Here is a 22497-nt window from a genome sequence, read left to right on the forward strand (position 1 = left end):
CAGCATCAAAGGAGCAGGAAGGCTGACGTTTTCTGAAGGAGGGTCTAGGCCCGAAACGTCAGCCTTCCTGCTCCTCTGATGCTGCTTGGCCTGCTGTGTTCATCCAGCTCTGCACCTTGTTATCTCAGATTCTCCAGCATCTGCAGTTCCTGCTATCTTAGAACAACTCAAAGTTCTATTTCAAATTTAATTAAAATAATTACTACGGTTCAGAAAATTACTGATTGTCAACACACGACATTTTTTCCTCACAGAGAAATCATGATGGATACAATGCATTCACATTTAAAGAAAAAACTTATGTTAGAAAAATATTCTGATATGACTGTTTAATCAAATACAAAAACTAAAGCTCAGTTATTATAACTAAGACTTTGATCTCCTTTTCTGAATATATGTAAAATTAACTTTCTAGAAAGATATCGTTCATTACTTTAGAATGATAATTGTGTTATTTTCAGATTAGATTTCAAATTTCATGAAGGTAGATAGTTAATTTTACCCGAAGGGTTAAATTTTCAGGATCTGTGCTTACCAAGATGAAGTCTCTTTCTACCCTTATGATGTGGAACGAGAACTGGTTTAATACTCAATTCAGGGAGAATCATAGGCTCCATTCTATATGCCACAGGATCCAACTGTAAAAGATAATTTTTTTTTGAATTTATCAAGTAGACCAATTTGAAAAGTGCAAATGCAGCTCTCCACAGGGTAAATTCTCAATAAATACAATTTAAATATAATTTCCAGCTGTACTTGTGAAAGAAAATGAATGGTGGTTCTTTTAGAGATCATAGAAAAACCATCCCAAACTAAATCAAAATCTCTAGTCAGTGATCCACTCACCAAAATATCATAGGTTGAATTGGAAAACAAATGTAAAATAAAATCAAACCAATTTACAGCTATAACATACTCATAGTCAGCAGACTGTGTACAGCATGCCAAATGTTTTTGATAACAAAGAAAAAATAACTTAAGCATTTGACTGAAGGCATATGTTTAACAATTGAGTTGAGGCAACTAATACCCAAACTATAATTTGCCAATGCAGAGAAAGATGTGATCATAAAAAAACTAGTGCATGAAATCAACAGCATCCTTTTAAAATAAACAGAATAAATTGGATTCCTGAGTCTAATAATGGAAACCAAAGAAAAAGTCATTCTTCTGAGCAGAGGGGCCTCTGGAAGGGCATAAAAGATAGGTTAACAAGATGTCGGTGAATTACCCCTAGGAATACAAGGGAAAAAAAAAACTTATATTGTGCTTTTTATGATCTGTTTGTGCCATAATACTTTAAAACCTATGAAGCGCAATCTCTATTGTAATGTAGGAAACATGGCAGCCTATTTTTGCACAGCAAGGTCTCTCAAAGAGCAATGAGAAAAGCACGTACAATCTGCAAGACAAACTAACCAATTTCTAGGGGCAAATCTGCACTTTGTCCGCAAATTATACAATGTAAGATCCTCATCTGATAATGGAAGTTATACACACCCCTCAGACTCTGTCAGATTGCAGAGTTTTTGCCAACTCGTGCTTCCTATATCCTCTATAAACTTGAATAAATAAAATGTAAATGCATATAGAAGTGTGACCAGAAAAATAACTGCTGTTTGCATTCTGCTTTACTACGTGAAACAGTGCAAGTTTTATTTTCATCATTGTACTTTTAAAATAAAATAGGATATTACAGCACAGTCATAAAATAATTGGTTTAATATTTCAAAATCCAAAATTTATAAAATGTGAATTTTGGTTCAAATCCTCCAATTGAGGAAATGTTTGTACTTCCTTAAGCTGGAAAATGGAAGCAGGGAAGAAAGGAAAACACAGTAGGACATCCATTTCATTTTTTTGCTGTCACGATCGTTCCCCATTGCCAAAAGCCATATAGTAACTGCAAATTGAAGATGAAGCAAAGTTTCATGAACAGGACAGATGCCAACAGAATGACCGTTAAACTGACTGGCTGATAAATCAGATTAATTGCAATATGAAGGGTTTTAAAGAAATCAAGTTAGGGACTGCTACCATTTTTTGCAGGTAGACTAGCACATTCATAAAAATCAAAACAGATAATGATTTCAGAACTTCATAGAGCACAGATGTCTTAATAACTGATCTGTGTGGATCCCTTTTTGATGCATCATTCCAACACGATGTAAAAATTTTTCAGCCTAGCCAGTGACAGGCTGATGTGTGGCAAAGTGATCAATAACAAAATGCTGAAGACGATACGAATGGTTGAAGTTCTGGGTTTGTGAAAAGAAAGGTCCAGCTTCAAGGTTGCAAAACAAAAATATGCCATGAGTCAAAGGTTACACAGCTTTCATCTTTTTCTCAAATACTGAGAAAAGAGAAATCAATAGTGAAGGGCACAATGCCCAACTGAATCTTGCAAAATCTACATTTTTATCTCATCTGGCCTCTCAAAAAAACGTTTCAGGAAACTTCACCCAAAACTAATACCATTTCTGTAGAAGCTAGCCTTGCACGTTAACACTGATTAAATGCATTTTCCCAATTCAGTTAGATGGCATGTTTGACCTCTCAAGAGCATTACAATAGATAAAATTACTCTGAAAAAACCCCCCAATATTTAATAATTAACCATCCAACTTAACCCTTTCAAGAGTTGTCAATGATAATGCTTCAGTGGTTGAAGTAAGAGACGATTTGTTCTTCCAAGTTTTCTTTCTTGCATTTCACTAAATCACAGGGTGTTTTCAACATAATGCTGCAGTAACATATTTCTCTATATATTTTCAAATCATGTTCTATCCAGTATTGGTTCTAGTCCTGTACTTCCCACCACATTAAATGGTCAATTTTATGCCATGTTTCTGTCAAGCCTTTTATACGACAGAAACATGGATTGGACTGCTTTGAGATATTTGTGTTAACTTAGTATAAGATTTCTGTATGCTCAAGTTTCTCAATCCTTCAGTGCTCCTATTCATCACGTGTGCTAGCATTCTACACAAAACTATGAGATAACACAGTGCGGAGCTAGAGGAGCACAGCAGGCCAGGCAGCATCAGAGGAGCAGGAAAGCTGACGTTTCAGGTTGGGACCCTTCTTCAGAAAAATTATCCAAAACTATGCCCATTTTCACTAGTAGCTACCAATAAAAGATGTACCATTGACCCCTCTAACACATCTACCATCTCCTATTTGGCCATCAAAAATAAATTTAATCAATAAATTACCATGCTCATGCATTATAGAGCTGGATGAAATACTAAGTTACTGTTGTTACTGCTGATCACCAAGACACTAGATACTTAGTTGTTAGATTTTGTGTGAAACAATATTCACTGTTATGGAGTTCCAGGATTTTGATCCTGTGACAGCGAAGGAACAGCGATATATTTCCAAGTTAGAATGGTGTTTGACCTGGAGAATGTACAGGTGGTCATGTTCCCACATATCTGCTGCCTTTCTACTTCTTGGTGGTAGAGGCTTTGGGTTTGACAATTGCTGCCTGTGGAGCTTCAGCAAATGAATGCCCTTCATCTGATAGATAGGACACACACTGCTGCCACTGCATCAGTGGTGAAGGGAGTAAATGCTGATGAGGTGCCAATTAATGAGCTGCTTTGTTCTGGATGATGTCAAGCTTCTTGATTGTTGTGGAGGCTGTACGATACAGGCAAGTGAAGAGTATTACATCACACTTCCAATTTATGCCTTGTAAATGATGGACAGATATTGGGGAAAATGAGATGAGTGTTACACACTGCAGAATTCCCAGCTTCTGGCCTGTTCTTGCAGCCAAAGTATTTGTGTGATTGGTCCAGTTGAGATTCTGGTCAATGGTAACATCCTGGATGTTGATAGTGGGTGAATTCAGCAATGGTCATGCCACTGAATGTCAAGAAGCCAAGGTTAGATCCTATTGTATTAGAGATGGTCATTGCCTGGGACTTGTGTGGCATGAACATTACTTGCCACTTAACAACCCAAGCCTGGATCCTGTCCAGGTATTGTGGCATATAAACACATTTTTTCCTGTACTCTAGCTGTCATAAATTAGGTTGAACATTGTGCAGTCACAAGCAAACATCCCCACTTCTGACCTTATGATAGAGGGAAGGTCATTGATGAAACAGCTGAAAATGGTTGGGCTCAGGTCACTATCCCGAGCAATTCTTGCAAAGATACGTATAAACATAGAAGGTAGGAGCAGGAGTAGGCTATTTCTGAGGGCCCAATCGTTTCCTTTTGTGCTCGGTAAGACTCCCAACTTCAGCAAACAAGATGGCCTGTAAAAGGGCAAGGTGTTTGAGAATTGGATAGAATATAACAAACAACTTTTTTCCAGGAGCTGGTAGTATGCTAAATTTGGGAATTGCAAGAATAGTTATGTAATACTACACTGCAGCCGAGTCAAAATTAGCATTGAGTTTCTTTTTATTGAAACCCTACATCTAGTCATTTTCTTGTAGCCTATCGCATGCAGATTTCAGAAATTGTTTTATAATGGCCTTGTCATTTTCCTGCCCTTTTGTTTACTTTGACAAGGTTGTGCTTATCGTTTACTGCATAATTTGTTCAGCAAGTTGCTTCTAGCACTCAGTTGAAAAAGAATATATTAATGTCATATTTGAACTTTAGTAGAAGGACCAATACTTTTGTGATTTTTATAGATTTATAAGTTTTACAGATAACTTTAAAGCAATTATCAATTGGAGGGAAGTGCTCATTATGATGTAAACTCCCAAGTGTGAAAGTTTTTTTTCTTTCTTTTACAAATCTGCATCAAGAATCGGAATTGTCTATTTACATAAATTGTATTTTATACTGAAAATTCTCGGAATAAATTACAATACATTTGTAACTCGAAAAAACATAACACATAAGAAATGCACCATTAAAAACAGAAGTAATTTTCATGCTTGGATATTTGAAGCAACACTATATTGAGATGAATCATTTGTCTAATGTTCAGAGTTTAGGCTGTGATTAAATCTGGATTTGTCCCTTTAATTAAAATGATTCTAAATGACAATAATTTTGTCACGCACCATTGGAGATTTATTGTTCTCCTTCCATCCCTCTCATTTTGTTACTGTGTTTATAACTGTATGATAAAGTTTTAAAGTAAAAAGCTATACGGTTAGATGAGAATAAACTTCTTTCCACTCCGGAGTATTCAGCATGTGCAATAGATTTCACTTAAAGCAACTGATGCATCAATTAATTCCTCCCTAAAGGAAACAATACTGTCTGTGAGCCATGACGATAAGAAAGCGCAAGACAGAAGATACAAAAATTTCATTCCCTCAGAGTTAAACACAAATTCACCCTGATCTCTAAAGTAATTAAATAGGAAAGGGGAAAGACTTTCAAATTTACACTGCACCTTTCATACCTTCCAGGCATTGAAAAGTAACTCACAGTCAAAAAAAAATCACTTTTCTTTTGATAACTAGTATCATTGCTGCAGCCAAAAATCTTCACTAAGTTGATTCACCCTCATAATGGGGAGACCAAATGTAGACTAGGTGACCACTTTGTAGAACATGTGCATTGTATGCAAACATGACCCCAAGCTTGCTCATCATTTTAATACTCTCCCTTGCTCCTAAGCTGATGTCTCAATCTGTGTCATGCTGCAATGCTTCAGTCAAACTTGGTGCAAGCTTTGGGAACACCGCACTATCTTTTGACTCAGCATTCAACAGCATTCCGCATTCTATAGCTTTAGATCATAGCATCCGTCTCCATTGTGTTCTGTATGTTTTTGTTTGTTTTGTTCCCCTTTGTTTTTGTCAGATTAGTCTTCATCATTTTTTTCATTATCTGTTCATGTTGCTTCCAGATGGTGTTTATATAGCAACTCATGCAACATCATTTGGACGTGCCCTTTTTTTCTACACTGTATTCATTAATGCCTTTTTGGCTGTTGTATCATGAAATGTGACATTATTTAAATCTCCTCATGGCCTTCACCCTATCAGAGACTTTCCCCATTGTTCTTCCTGCCCCCTGCCGCACTTCGACATTTCTATTTTCCGTCAGATTCGCTGAAATGTCATTGGCCTGAAACAGAAGCTGTTTTGCTCTGCATATACTGTTGAGTTTCTCCAGCTTTGTTTACCTCTCATTTCCATGATTAAATTTGGCCTATTATTTCTTCACTTAGTGCAACCCCTTCCCTACATGGATTTATTCATATCAACATTCATTTACAATCCTTTTGACCTTCAATTCCACTCCCAACTAAGTATTTCTTTGGCTTTATTTTTAAATCCAAGTACGTTACACATCCATTAAACAGCTCTTCTATGGAGTCCTCAAAGAATGTCAGCAGCTTAATCTATTGATTCAAATCCATGAAAACAATTATTTCTAGAGCTTCAACAAATATACTTCAAGCACAGTGAGTTGTTGTATACAGCATCCTTCAACTTAGAAAAATATCCTAATAAATGCTGAACCAAAGAAAGAGTTAGTAGGAGAGTTTGCTCAGAAATAGGTCTGAATCAAAATCTTTAAGGAGGTGGAGCATCAGAGCGATTTAGGGAGTGATGGGACATAAAAAAGGAAGGAAATCCACAATAGTACAGTGACAGAACAGTTGAGAGAATTCTGTTGGTGAGTGAAGCTGGGGCGGAGGAAATGATCAAAATGAGGCCGGGTGTGATCATAAAAGTATTTCGACACAGATGAGCATTTTATGTGGGATAAGCCGAACTAAGACTGCAAAGATAAGAGTGAAGATGGTCAGCAGATTTTTAATAGAAATGAATTTTACAAAAGAAGAGAATTGCAGATTGGTCAGGGCAGCATTGGAATGGTTGAATCAGAGGCTAAGAGCAAGCTTTGGCAGCAGATAGGCTAAGGTAGGAAGCATTCAAGTGCCTATGTTTTTTTTTAGAAAGGTGAAAGGACCTCACTCCTGTTTTTGAATACTAGAGTGATATTTCATGTCCATAGCAAAGGTTTCACCAGTCATCTTCAACATAAAGAAGGGATCACAGTAACTCACTCTTCCCGTCGTTAAACTTTTCAAGCATTTGAGAACAGAAGGTAAAGTTATATTTGAAAGCAAATCACACAATATTCAAAATAAAATACTTAATATTTAAAAATATTAAAGATTCTCCACCATGTCCAAACTCATAACATAGCCTTAAATAGTCTTCAGGATCTTATTGCTCTAAATGGAGACATCATGTGGCCTTAAAGGAAGACGAGGATATATACTACTTAACCCTATAACGCGAGGTATCAAGTACCTGCTCTGAGAAACCAGTGTTTCCTAATATTGAATCAGCTCCTTGTAAAAGGCTTTTACTAAAATTTTGAGCATGACTAAATACATACATATATCGATATTAAAAAAAAAGTTGAATTTATACAGCACCCCTCAGGGTACATCAAAGGGATTTATAATTAATGAAGTGCTTTCAAAGTGTTGTCACTGGTGTAGTAGAACACAGAATACAACACACAGGCAAATGAGCTGGTCACCCTTTTTTCCATTTTTTATTAATTCACAATCTTGCCAGGTCAGCATTTATTGCCCATCCTTACTTGCTCTGGAGGTGGTGTTGGGGAGCTGCCTTCTTGAATACATTTGAGTGGCTTGCTCAGACATCTCAGGCGACAGATAAGAGTCAACTATAGTGCTGTGGGTCTAATGTTACACACATACCAAATTGGGTAACAATTCCTTCAAGAACCATTTGGGTCATCATGGCAATCAAGCAGATTCATGGCAACCATTATTGAAACTAGATTTTATTTCGTTAACAGATATATTAACAGTTAACATATTTAGTTAACAGAAGCTAAATTTCCCAATTGGTGGGATTTGACAAAATTCCAGACCACGAAACAGCCCTGTAGATTGCTCATCTAGTGAAATGATAACTATGCTACAATAGCATACTGATGAATAGTAGGCTACGGATTTATACGTTAAGATATTCAAATTTTAAAAATTCAAAATGTAATTTAAGCACATTTAAGCAGTTATTCCCAACAATGCAGGAAAAAAAACTTGGGACTAAAATCAATTGCTTCGAGTGCTCATGCTCACTTTCATTCAAATGTTTGAAATACAAGACAGTACGCTAGCTTTAGAAGAAAAACAAAAAGACTTTCCATGCACTGGTCCTGCGTGAGAATACAGAGTAGCTTAATCAAAAGGTATAGTTTTGGCTTTTACATTGGTAGCATTTTTGGATAAGTTGAAATCACCCCTTTCTCCTCCAACATGAGTCCTTTTGCTCATCTGGCCCCAGGCCATAGGCAGGGGCTTTCACTTGTTCCTGGCCATAGCCTACTGCATTTTGGAGAGGTTAGCAGAACCCCTTTTTGTTGACTGCTGATATCTTCAGCGCCCACTCATGTCTCTGATCAGTCTCGCTGTTCCTTTTTGCTGGTTGTGGAGCCTTGACAATCATTCTTACTTTGATCAGATTTCATTCCAGGCTTTTACAAGCTACTCGTGCAGCATTTCTAACGTGGTAGTCCATATGCTGCACCTCTTCATGAATAACATAGGACCAAAAGTAGGCCATTCATCCTGTAGAGACTGCTCCATCATTTAATTAGATTATGGCTGATCAATTACTTTAATGCCACTTTCTGCATTATTTCCACATCCCTTGATGTCATTAGCCTCCAGAAATCTGGTGAGTCCTGTCTTAAATTTGCTCAACAGTTGATCTCTGTGGTGCAAAATTCCAAAGAATCCAACATTTTGAGAAATGAAATTCCTCCTCATCTCAGTTTTATTTTGAGATTAAGTCCCGTGGGAGGAGCATCTTATCCTGCCTGATCATCCAATCACATAGACATCAAAGGTTGATTGAGGCTGGTAAGATCATTGCAATATCATTATTTTGTAATCTATCTTCAGCAATATCATAAGTTGTGATCTAAAGATATCCCAGATGGAAAAAAACCTTTTTCTTTACATAATCCACCTGAAAATTCCAAAAACTTTCCTCACTTAGTTTGACAAGGCAGCTTAATCCATCCATCTAACTTTGAACTGGACAACCCCCCTTTTGTAAATTTCTCTCAAATATTACCATTGACTTAAGCCATTTTCTGCCTGACATATACGTCACAACACAAATGTGAATCTACTCTATTTGCGGCCAGTTTCCTTCACCAACATGTTTTTCCCCCAACTGTGCTCACCATTTGACTGGCTGGCATGTCAGAATTCTCAAGGGAGTCTCATCCATATTCAGAACACCAGTTCAATTTATATCCATTCTTTTTACAATGTTTGATGATATCCTGATGAAATATGATAGGCCAGTCTTCAAGTTGGGCTGTGAGATGCTATGAATTCTTGATCTTCTGTTGCAGCATAAAATTGCTTCTCTTCATAAATCTGATAAACTACCCAGAGCTGGCTTTAAAATCTGAGTTGCCTAATTGTCTTGCCTGTTTCAGGAGAAGTTTTGGATATATCCTCAAAAAACTGAAAGTTCATTCTGGCAATTTTCATTTGTATATTTTTCAATTCATGTTCCAATTGCAGCCACTGGCTAGGTTATCCTGTGCAGATTCGTTCTTAAGCAGCTGGAGTTATGCAGAGAATTTCCTCCACTTTCTAACATTCTTTTCACATATTTTGAATTCTCTAGTTTTTCTGCAATTTAATGACATTAAGTTTGAGCTAGGCTATGTATCTACCATTCTTCTTAAAACCATGTTTTCATATTGGAGTGCAGGAATAGAGGGAACACCGTATGTATCAATGAGGTTTGTGGATTTATTGATGTGCTTAGAACACAAGGAACCTTCAAAGGTGCGTTATTTTACAATTTCATCAAACAGAAATGCACTAGGATGAGTTTGACTTCATCAATCAGCAGGGGCTAAGTACAAAGGGTTTGGATCTTTTTAATTAAAAGTCAATTGTCAACTTATATACAAGATATAAGAAAAATAGAACAAAAACAAAATTGCTGGAAAAGCTCAGCAGGTCTGGCAGCATCTGTGAAGGAGAAAACAGAGTTAACGTTTTGGGTCCGGTGACCCTTCCTCAGAAGGGTATAAGAAAATAAGAAAAATACTCAGATAGCAAGAACTACAGATGCAGGAGTCAGAGACAACACAGTGTGCAGCTGGAGCAACACAGCAGGCCAGGCAGCAGAGGAGCAGGGAAGTTGATGTTTCGGGTCGGGACCCTTTTCTGAAGAAGGGACCCAACCCGAAATGTCAACTTTCCTGCTCCTTTGATGCTGCCTGGCCTACTGTGTTCCTCCAGCTCCACAGTGTGCTGTATATGAAAAATTTTTTTTTTTTTTTTTTTAAGATTGAATTTCACACACGAGCCACCATTACCAGAGTATGTGCAGTTTTTAATCATTAAAATATTCATGAGCCCTCACCCTTAAGCAGTAATTATTTTACAGTTACCTATCACAAAATTGGCAAGATCCCAGTTCAGTCCTTTACTTTTTTTAAATTTGAGACTCAAAACAAAATCAATGCAGGTCAAAACGAGTACATTCTGTAGCACAATGTAGTACAAAGGATCTAGTTTAATTTGGATTCACTCTCCAGGCTACATATTTTCACTTGCTCTGTAAAGAACAACAGCCAGTTGATCTTGAACCTTACACTGATCAATCTAAATTCTTGCACAGGAATTTTTCAATGGGGTTAAATCTTTCTGAACAGATATCGTTACCACACTTGATTACCAGGCAAATGGAAATGCTTACCCAATTTATAACAAAAAAACAAATTTCCACCATCTGTTAGGACGTTGGCTGCTCAAACTTAAGGACTTCTCTTTGGCTGCACGTTTCTCTATAGCTGAGAATATCATACAGCTTGGCCAAGAATTAATTAAATTACTTAAAAACATAAGTTTGAACATTAATCTAAAGCTGACATTCTAACTGCAGAATCTCAGATTTGGGAACACAGTTCTCTCTTATACAGACATCAAGAAGATTCAATGCACAAGACATCAAAAAGACAACACCAACAAGATTCCTAATTTAACTATCACACCTTATAAATCTGAACTAATGTGTATAACTAATTGAACACTTTTCCTTTCCCAATTTGTCTTAATTAACAGCTGAATCATCAATATCTGACCAAACCAAACAAGTATTTCACTCCATGATCATTTGTCACAGGTGAATGCTGGTGTACAAAATTAATATTCATTACTAGAAAGTCAATGCTATCATGGAAGCTATTTGTGAAAATTATTTCATAATTCCCATTGATTAGTACAATGGTTATACAGAGATGTTTTCTAAAACAAAAATTATTTTCTATACGAATTTGGATAAAAAAAATGTTTTAAAACCTGTCAAATTTAAGACGTTTCCCCAGGAGATTTGTTCTACCCTTCTGACAGGATATGCTATTCAAAATATATAGGGAAATATCTGGTGAAAATGCAGATCAGTATGAAGTAAAATATACACACATGAACGTCTATAAACAAAATGGGAAAAGAACATACTAAAATTACAAGTATACATAGTTGTAGTGGCATCCTGCTTATGTTTCAGATTTTTGCTCTAGCATTTTTCAGACATCAGTACAAAGCATATTGCATGCAAACATTGAGCAACAAAGGTTTATTTGCCACTGAAGAAACATCATGCTGCTAACCTCAAGAATAACCAAAATTATACTCGTGAATACTGCAACTATGGGGCATCTTGATGAGTTTAAGAAACAAATAATGTTCAACATAGTACTGCAATAAACATTAGGGATCCCTCAAAGAACAATTAATCCATCATTATTTTAAAAATCTGAAGGATACAGGATATTATTAATACAATGTAAACAAATATTAGAACTTAAAATAAATCTGTCATTGGGAATCAAATCAACAAAAGTCACAAACTGGCACTCCAAACTGTCTCATAATAAATTAGACTTACAGGATGATAAATATTGAAAAATCTCTTGCAGGTTGGTAGTTGGTAGCTTTCATCAATCTTCTCCAGCCCACGCACAGTGAGAAACATACCAATAGGAGACCCCAAGGCAAAGAAGTTATCTGGTTTGAAGTCTAGTGTTTGATAAACCACAGACACCTGAGAAATAAATGTAGTATACAAACACAAATGAAATTAAAAACTCACAAATCAATCAGACAATAGGAAAGCTGCTCCAGGATGCGTACGTATAACAGGCAGACCCATGATACACAAGATTTAAGAATTACTTACACTGCCACAGCATGAAATCTGAACATTAGTATCATCAGCAATGCAAGATTTAGTCTTATTATTATTGTTGGTAACAAACAGTTTCAACCTTTAAAAGTAACTGATAGCATTACTTTCCGCTTCTGCTAACACTGAATTTACGTCTCACATGGTCTATGCTGGTATTTATGCCCCACGAGATGTCAAAGTCTATCAGAATATCCTTCTATTGCCTTCTCATGCAATGTCCTTTCCCAACTTCTCCATCAATGTACTTAAGTTATTCATCTAAACTACTTCTTGAAATAGTGAGTTTCAGATTTTCAATGCTAAGTAAAGAAACCGTCAATGAATTTCCTAGAATCACAACAGCACAGGATGCCATTCAGCCCATTATGTTTGCTCCAAGAGTTATTCAGCTGGTCACATTCACCTGCCTTTTCCAACAAGTTTGATCTCTTCAGATGATTAATGAATTCACTTTATAAAGCCATTGTTTAAATTTATTTCTACAACATTCTCAGGCAATAAATTCTAGATTTTCCCCACTTGCTACATATAAAGGTCATTCCTCATCACCACTCCATAAATCAGCTTCTTCTGGTTTGTAAGCCTCCTACCATTTCATATAACAGTTTCTCCTCATCTACTCTTGTCATGATTCTACATTTCAGTTTGCATTTCCCTCCTCTTTCTACTAAAATGTATCATTTTCCCATTTTTAATCAACTGAAAATAGGCAGCTTTCCATCAATAGTTTATCCTGTCAATGTATAATTATTTTTCATTCTAGAATAAACTTAGAATTTTCTTTATTCTTTCACAAGAATGAAGGCATAGCTGGTTTGCCAGCATTTGTAGCCCATCCCTAATTGTTCTGGAGAATGTACTGCTGCAGTCCATATGATGCAAAGAACAGTTATAGTGCTGTCAGGGAGGGATTTTGACCCAGTGACAGCAAAGGAATGGCGATATCATTTTAAATCAGGATGGTGTTTGCCTTGCAGAGGATCTTGGCAGTGGTGCTGTTCAATATATCTGTTGAACTTTGCCCTTCTTGATGGCAGAAGCCATACATTCTGAAGGTGCAGTCAAAGGAGGCTTGATGACTACTGGAGGGTATCTTGTGGATGGCTTGCATCGCAGCCACTATATGTCAGTGGAAGATGGGACACCACTCGGGTTTTTCTATCCTAGAGTATTGTTGGACATGTACGCAGCCACACAAGTGGGGAGCAGTCCATCATCTTCATCTAAGACAAGTGCCTTGCAGATAGTGGACAGGCTTGAATGGTGAGTTATTCACTATGTAAACACAAGCCTCTGGTCTGCTCTTATATCTACAGTATTTATATGGCCAGTTTAATTCAGTTTCTTGCAATGTAAATAATAAATTAATTTCAATAAAGCAAAGTGCAAAGTGCACATTTTGGTAACAAATAAAAATATCATACATGCTTTGTGAACTAACACTGAGTTGGGTAGAGGAGCAACAGAATCAAGAGATATAGACTTACGTATCATTAAAAGCAGAAAATAAGGTTAACAAGACCATGAAAACAAAGCACTTAGGTATACTTCTAGAGGAACAGACTTGATAAAAAACAGAGGTTGCATTCAACTTATACAGGTCCTTTTTATTAAGATGATACTTGGGAATATCCTGCAGTTATGGTTTCCTTACTATGAAAAGGACTTAGAAGCACTAGTGAAAGTAGTGCTAACAACATCTGAACTCAGCAATAATGAATCGTGTAAAAGACTGCAGGGCCCTGGGGCTCTTTTCTTGGGTAAAGCAAAGGTTGAGCAATGACCTAAAAGATGTCTTTTAATATTACAAAAAAATAGTTTTGGTAGAGTTAACATTGAGAAGGTGATTCCATTTGTGGAAGGAGATCATGTTAGATGTCCTAAAGCTAATAAATCCAATTAGAAATTCACGAGAAACTTCTTTCACAGACAGTTGTTAGAACTTGTTAACATATTTCATACACAAAAACACTTTCAATTAAGGCATTAATGACTGCCAATCTAACTCCCAGACAATCACACAATCTTTCATTTGAAGCATGTACTCAGCATGCATTTTTTAAAAATACATTCAAATTCAAGGTTTAAAGTGACATTTACCTGGCCAGCACCTGCTTCAAAATGGTCATAATGTACAGTGACAGATGAAACACTAGTCCCAGCATAAGACAGCATCTTCTTCAAACTCAGCTGTTTTTCTGCAGTTAATGAGTTCATTTGATCAGTTCCATCCTTGGATTTTTGAATTTCTTCTTGCTGAACTTTCTTCAGACCTTCCAGAGCTGCCTTTCTCTCCATTGCAACTTTCTTCTTCGTCTGTAATATGGAAGAAAGAAAGTCATCCCATTTCATGTCAGGCATTTCAACCAAAAAAAAAAAAATCAATATTTCCATACTGACTTTTATCAACCACAATTTTATTACCATATGAGAAAAGTTCATAATTTGAAACAAGTTCATCAATAGAGGAAAGCTCTTCTTAAAAATAAAAGTTAAAATCTGAACAAAAGCCTGGTGAAAACACATTGTATCCCGTAGAACTTGGCTGGTCATTTTGTTGTAGGGAGCGTCCTAGATGCCAACCACCCCGAGTGCAAGAAGTTTTTCCTCAAATCCCCTCTGAATCTCCTGCCTCTCACCTTAAGATTATGTCCTCTTGTTATTGAGCCTCCAATAAGGGGAAGAGTTGCTTTTTATCCACTCTGTCCATGCCCCTCACAATCTCATACACCTCTACCAGGTCCAACCCTCAACCTTTTCTGTTCCAAAGAAAACAACCCAAGCTTATCGAGCCTCTCTTCAAGGTTGAAATGCTCCATCCCAGACAATATTCTCCCTGTCGTGCAGTGACCAGAACTGTACACAGTTTTCCAGCTGCGGCCTAACATAACATTACAGAATACAGCATAACCATTTTCTGGTAATATTAGCACATTATCATCTGCTGCTCCCCACTAACCAGAACTATCATTCAATATGGGGAGTCTGATTCATTTCAAGCAGTTGCTTGGCAGTACAGAGCTTGAATATTTCTGAGAAGTGAGACAGGTTGCCAAGCTTTTCATCATGTGTTCATCAGGACAAATGCAAGAATGCCAAATTTCAAATACTCACAACAATTTAACTACAGGAATAAAGGATTCTGGTCATTTGGTAAGTCAATTATGAAAGGCCAACGAAATGACGTGGCGAAAACTGTAAGCTGCCAAACCCCCAGATATTCAATAAAGAAATGCTTCTTGAAAATATTCCTTTTGTTGTAGAGACCAGATCCCCACACACAAATGCATATCTTATATGCTAAGCTTGATTCTTAATCTGAAATGGAGTTTTAGTGAAGTTATAAGCACACTCAATTGTTCTGCAAGTGATGCCCAATCAAGGAATCACCTATTAGCAGCAGTAAAATTAGATTCAACGACAATTATCATCAGGCTGGGAGACTAACCCCAGTTCAATTGAAAATTGCACAAGGGGATGCCCAGAGTAGCACTAAGCAGACCTAAAAATGAGGTTTCAACCAGGTAAGCAACAACATTCCGGCAATAGTACTGAAGACCTGTATTCCATAAGCAGGTGTGCCCCTAGTCAAACTCTTCCAGCACAGCTACAACAGTGGCATCTACCCAGCAATGTGGAAAATTGCCCAAATTACGTTCTGTCTACTAACAGCAAAATAAATTCAACTCAGCTAATTACTGCCCTAACAGCCTACTCTTAATAATCAGCAACATGATGGACGATATCATGAACAATGTATTTCAATTGTGCTTACTCAATAATAACCTGCTCTTTGACACTTAGTTAGAGTTCCATTTTCAATTACCCATAAACTTAGGAACCTTCAGATCCAATTTACTCTTGCCATGGAAACTACTCACCAGAGTTAACTTCCCAACCAATTAGCTCCCTTGTTTCCTGTACTATATATTGCGATAAATACAAGAATTCCAAATTTCAAAAATGTCCTGATGACTGCAAGATGAAATGCCTTGTCAACACGTCTTGCTTTTCAATAATGTCATTGATTTCCATGGAAATTTAGATTATTTTTAAGAGTAGAATATCAGTATTACATGGATTGAAACTCTACCCCAGAATGCATATAACCAATTGCTTGAAAAATTCTTGCATAAATTATTTATATTTCTATGGACCAGCAATTTGCATTGCAGTATAATCCATACACCCTATTTTAGCAGTTTTTCAATTTGCTATTCAAACAATTGCGTAGAGAGAAAACAAAACTCAATGAATAGACTAGTCTTATCCTAATAGTCTTTTTTTTTGACAAAGACTTTATATGTGAAATTGACATATATAGGATACAAATATCGCACCAACAGCAAAAAAGATAGCGGAAGCAGATTCAACGATACTCGGAAGAAGAATTGGATAAATACTGAATGGAAACACAGTTGTGGGGAAGGAACAGAGCAGTGGAATTAATTGGACAGCTTTGCTGAAGAAATGGAACAAGCAGTGATGGAATAAAATGGCCTTTGGTCTGCATGGTACCAGTTTCTCACAAAATAGACCAGAGCGCTCTTTGGCATGAGATGACTTTTCAAATGCATACCAACTTGATAGAATAACTTCACTAGGAATTAGGAGTGTGTCAAGGTAAAGTCTGCATTCTGAGTCAGCAAAATCAAAATAGTAAAAAATGATTAATGGCTTTGAGTTTGAAGACGTGATGTGGAATGTAATCTTCTGTATCTTGTAATTTCATTATATGCACAACATTTATAGCTATTTTTAAACTAAACAAACGACAATACCTCCCAGTCGCGAACCACTTCAACTTCCCCTCCCACTCCCTGGATGACATGTCCATCTTGGGCCTCCTCCAGTGTCACAATGATGCCACCCGATAACTGGAGGAACAGCACCTCATATTCCACCTTGGAACCCTACAACCCAATGGTGTTAATGTGGACTTTACAAGCTTCAAAATCTCCCCACCCCCGACCTCATCCCAAGACCAGCACTCCCTCTCGCCCCGCCTCCTTGACCTCTCCGTCTTCTCTCCCATCTATCCGCTCCTCCCGCCTCACTGACCAACACCCACCCCGACTTCCTACCTACACTTGCTCCTACTAGCTTCATCCCCGCCTCCTTGACCTGTCCGTCTTCCCTCCTACCTACCCACCCTTCCCTCCTCACTGACCAACTCCCATCCCAACTCCCTACCTACACTCACCAGTCCTAGTTTCATCCCCGCTTCCTTGACCTGTCCATCTTCTCTCCACCTACCTGCTCCACTATCCACCTTCTATCATCACATCTCCCTCTCTCTATTTCAGAGCCCCCTTCCCCTCCCCCATTTCTGAAGAGGGGTCCAGACCCAAAACGTCAGCTTTCCTGTTCCTCTGATGCTGCCTGGCCTGCTGTGTTCATCCAGCTCCACACCTGGTTATCTCAGACTCCAGCATCGGCAGTTCCTATTATCTCGGAGTACAAAATGCAGTTGAGATATATACGATTACTATTGGGTATTCACTCCTCCTGACAGCCAATTAAGGTAACATGGTTAGACATAGCAATGGACATGTGAAGTACTTTTCAGGAACAAGAATACCTGTGCATTTACTCTCTCCTTTACAAAATTGGCTATTTTCTTCCTTGGTCCAAGAGGAATCCCCATTTCCTTCAGGTCATCAACAGTACACATGAGCTAAAAGTGAGCAAATGGAAAATACATCAAACCTAATGCTAAAGGAAGTAAGACATTCGAAACAACATTTTTTTTTCCTCTAAAAGCTTATCTAAAGACTGCAACCGCATTTATATGGACCAAAAATGTATGTTTCCTAGAAAAAAAGTGTAAAATACAACAATGAAGACAGATTTTGTAACACGAAAAAAAAAACAACCGACAAACACCAACACCTTCCAGTTGCGAACCACTTCAACTCTCCCTCCCACTCCCTGGACGACATGTCCATCCTGGGCCTCCTCTAGTATCACAACGACGCTACCCGGAAACTGGAGGAACAGCACCTCATATTCCGCCTTGGGACCCTACAACCCAATGGTCTCAATGTGGACTGTACCAGCTTCAAAATCTCCCCACCCCTGACCAACCCTCCCTCTCATCCCTGCCTCCTTGACCTGTCCGTCTTCTCTCCACTTACCCGCTCCTCCCACCACACTGACCAACCCCCACCATTGTCTACCTGCACTCACCTATCGCCATCCCACCTATCTCTCATCCCCACCTCCTCGACCTGTCCATCTTCTCTCCCACCTATCCGCTCCTCCTGCCTCACTGATCAACCCCCACCATTGCCTACCTGCACTCACTATCACCACCCCACCTAACTTCCCCAGCCCCACCCCTCCTCTCTCTATTTCTTTCAGAGCCCCCTAGTCCTCTCCCATTTCTGAAGAAGGGTCCCGACCCGAAACATCAGCTTTCCGGTTCCTCTGACGCTGCCTGGGCTGCTGTGCTCCTCTAGCTCCATACTGTGTTATCTCTTGCAGATAATATATTCAATGAAAACAGGAATGAGCTCTTTGAAGAGCGCAGTGCAAAAACTTAGTCTTAATACGTTAGGTATTAGTTTACATTACCACAGAGGTCAAGTTGTTTAAAACACGATAGAGGTCAAAAGACAATTTTAACCATATTTTTTTAAAAATTCTTAAAGAAATAACTGAATAGAAACTCCATTTAATATAGCTGGATGGAACCTTTGATGTTAAGCATTTTGAACTGAAGCAAGAAACATTCTTACCAATGACTCCATGTCTATTTCTTCCTTTTCCAGTGTGCTGAGGTACTCAGAAAGACCAACTGATTCCAATGCTTCTGGTAGTGTCAGGATGTCCTCCTCTTGTTCATCTTTCAGTTCATCAGAAACCTCAGGATCCTGGCAATCCTGATTCTCCTGGTAAACAGATACAAGTTCATAAGTAATATCATATAAATATATTACGCAGTTAGATTTCAGCTAAACTTAATCAAAGCTAACACAAATAGGAAAAGCTGTATCTCTCAAAATTCATTAGTAAAACATTAAGCACAGGGGAAGAAATATACTTTGCAATTTTGACATCTTTTTGTTGTTTTATTGTAAGGTTCCAGTAACAGGTTTTCTATTATAATGTTGATTTCTGAAAAGGGAGAATATTTCCATTCAGGGATTGGCAACATCACACATTTTTCAAAAAAAATCAGCTATTTAAACTAGAAAGTAACAAAGATTGCTTCCTTAAACATATTATTATAAAAATATATTACACATTAATACAAAATAGCATATTAATGTGTTATATTAATACAAAATGAAGCAAACCAGCTATATGCATTATTTAGAGTGGCAGTAAAATTAAATCTCACCATTAGGGAGTCAAATCTCTCTGGCTAGACCAGCATTTGCTCCCCAATCCTAATCCCCCTCATGAAGATGGTAGTAAGCCTTTGTCTTGATTTGTTGCAGGCCATGTGGTGTAGGTACACAATATTGTCAAGAAGAGTGTTCTAAGACTTGGACCCAGCATCTCAGAAGGGACAAGGCAATATAGTTCTAAATCACAATGGCGTGTGGTTTGGAGGGGAACTTGAAGGTATAGTTGTTCCCACATTTCCAGTGCCCATATCGTTCTAGATGGTAGAATTCATGGATTTCGAAGGTCATTAATATTAGTAAAAATGTAGATGCGTGTAAAGCAGAGAATACTGGAAAATATCCCATGCATTATACTATCATTGTGTTAATAGTTTGAAGACTAATGGTTGGAAAGCTGAATGGTGTGAGAAAATTGGACACAGGAGTGCTACAGTAATTAATAAAGTTTGACCCGATTAAGAGCAATATTACAAATATTGCCAAGTTGACAAGTTCCCTGAGTCCATACTGAGGAGTTGCACAATTTTGACTTGTTAAATTGTAGTAGACTCTACCAACCTGTGCCTGAAAGTTTGTACAGAAGCTTTACTGTCGTAAACCATCTCAAAGTGCTTAAAGAGATGTGTTTACAGGGGGAAAAAATTGTAAGAAAGAAAGAGGACCAAAAATTGGTGAAATTTGTGGTTTTTAATAAGGGTCTTTAAGGACAAGAATGTGGTGGAAAAAGGTATTTGAGGGGAGACTTTCAGAATACAGTATAGGGTTTAGCTAGGGCTGCAGGAGATTATACAGATAAAATGACTTTTGAGTATTTGACATATGAAGGAGATCATAATTTTTTTGCTAGCTAGGAGAGAGAATTCTGGTGGAAATAAAGTCAAGGAATCAAGAGGTGGGCTTCCAGAATGACAAGACCTTGAAGAGAGCATGAGGGTAGATAAGAAAGAGACAGAAAGATGTGGATGCAGAGCTCGAGCAAGGATAGAGGGGTTGAGTTTTGGTAGGTGGAGGAAGTGGATGAAATGCAGGTGGAGGGATCTGGGAGATCTCTTGAATGAGCTGTTAGTAGTGGAATAAAAGAAATAGGGGAATAGGTTAAACAACTAGGTTGCTTCAAGAAATGGAAGAGATGCAACAACATCAGGTGCCCAAAGGAGGAGACGATATTTATACAGTAGAGAAAAGAGCCTCGAGCTTTGATTTAACAATGAGCCACTTTGCCACTGTGACTTAAATAATGCATGTGATGAAGTGGAGACACTTTGGTGAGGGGTTGAACATCACATCGCTGGAGGGATAAAAATGAGTTTATGCTTCAAACTGATGGCCTATAATCAAAACTGATTAAAGGTTAGAAATCTGAAATGTCGACTCCATTTGTTTCTCACAGATGCTCCCAGACCGGAGTATTTCCAGAATTTTGTGTTTCTTTTTCACATTTCCAGCAACTGCCCTATTTTGCTTTTGTAATCATGAGGGTTAAACCTTTCTTAGCAAGTGAGCAGGCATTCTGCAGTGAAATGTAGAGAAGCACACTGATTGTTAATCTATTAAGGGAGCGGGAAGAGAAATGTGATAGGAAGGAGACCTTTATCTTAAATATTATTTAGAACTATAAATTTGGAAGTGACTATTTGGCTGAAGTAATTTTTTTATGCTTAAAATTTAAAGAACTAGTGAAATGATAGATTTTCAAACAACACAAATGTAGACTTTGACATTTATAAATATCAACCAAGTCTCCAGACTAAGTAAATGGCATGGATTGGCGTATGGACTTTTCGGTTGGTTTATGGAGGATGTTAAACATGGTGAGGTGTTTCCATGCATGTTAACGAATCCAATGCAATGGATTAAAACAAATTTAGCAGACTTAGAATTTACAAATTAAACACATTTAAAGACGTACTCTAAAAGCTAAATGGCTATTTGATTATTTGAAAGGCATGGACAGAGGTGTTTTATTATCCATTCTTTGTTTTTAAAGCCTGAACTGTTCAACTGTCAGCTATAAATGGTATATAAATTTTGGTTCCATGATCTGGATTTAAATTATTATCTCTCAAGTTTAACTATAGTTTACTCACCAGTAACTGTTGCTCTATAACAAAATATCATATTATATTCTCTAATTCATAAAGTTTTCTAAATAACTGACTTGTTTTAAACAGCAAAGCTACATTTTCTTCCTAAAAAGGTTTTATACTTTACAGCTCTTGATTTTCAAATTCAACCATTCCATTTAACAGGTATACTGAGAGATGTGGGAAATCAAGGACAGCTCAAACATTTCTGACAACTACATTTGCGGGAAGTGTGTCCACTTGCAGCTCCTGTCAGACCACGTGGATCAGCCAGAGTGGCAGCTGGGCACACTTAGGAACATGCAGGTGGCAGGAAGTGTCATAGATGGGAGTTTCAGGGACATGGCCACACCCAAAGCTGAAGCAGATAGATGGGTGACCACCAGGAAAGGCAGGCAGTCAGTTCAGGAGACCCTCTGTGATTATTCCCCTCTCAAACATGTAAACCATTTTGGAAACTCTTGGGAGGGATGGTCTATCAGGGGATGGCAAAAGCAATAGCCAGAACAATGGTACCACAGCTGGCTCGGTTGTACAGCAAAGGGGGTCAAAGTGCAGATGAGCAGCGGTAGTTGGGGACTCTATAGCAGAGATAGGCATTTCAGTGGGGGCAAGTGAGATTCCAGGATAGTGTGTTGCCTCCCTGGTGCCAGGGTCAAGAGTGCCTCCATGTGGCACAGGATATTCTTAAAGGGGAGAATGAACAGCCAGATGTCATGGTCCAAATTAGAACCGATGACATAGGCAGGAAGGGTAATGAGGTCCTGCAAAAGGAATTTAGGGAGTTCGGCAGAAAGTTAAAAAGCAGGACCTCTAGGTTTGTAATCCTGATATTACTCCCTGTGTCATGTGCTAGTG

The 22497-nt window shown here is 37.9% G+C and overlaps 1 protein-coding gene across 1 annotated transcript in view; it reads right to left on the reverse strand.

Annotated features, from left to right (window-relative positions):
* Positions 1-22497, reverse strand: part of LOC109912023 (SEC23-interacting protein) — a 101933-nt gene that overhangs the window by 50633 nt on the left and 28803 nt on the right. The window contains exons 8-12 of the mRNA XM_048609199.1: positions 18941-19093; positions 17782-17877; positions 14301-14516; positions 11901-12056; positions 536-638 (exon numbers count right to left, since the gene is read on the reverse strand). Of these exons, the coding sequence (XP_048465156.1) occupies positions 536-638; positions 11901-12056; positions 14301-14516; positions 17782-17877; positions 18941-19093 (724 nt within the window). The remainder of the gene's footprint in view (positions 1-535; positions 639-11900; positions 12057-14300; positions 14517-17781; positions 17878-18940; positions 19094-22497) is intronic.

This window comes from Rhincodon typus, chromosome 20 (assembly GCF_021869965.1).
Source record: "Rhincodon typus isolate 14 chromosome 20, sRhiTyp1.1, whole genome shotgun sequence".
Classification (NCBI taxonomy): domain Eukaryota; kingdom Metazoa; phylum Chordata; class Chondrichthyes; order Orectolobiformes; family Rhincodontidae; genus Rhincodon; species Rhincodon typus.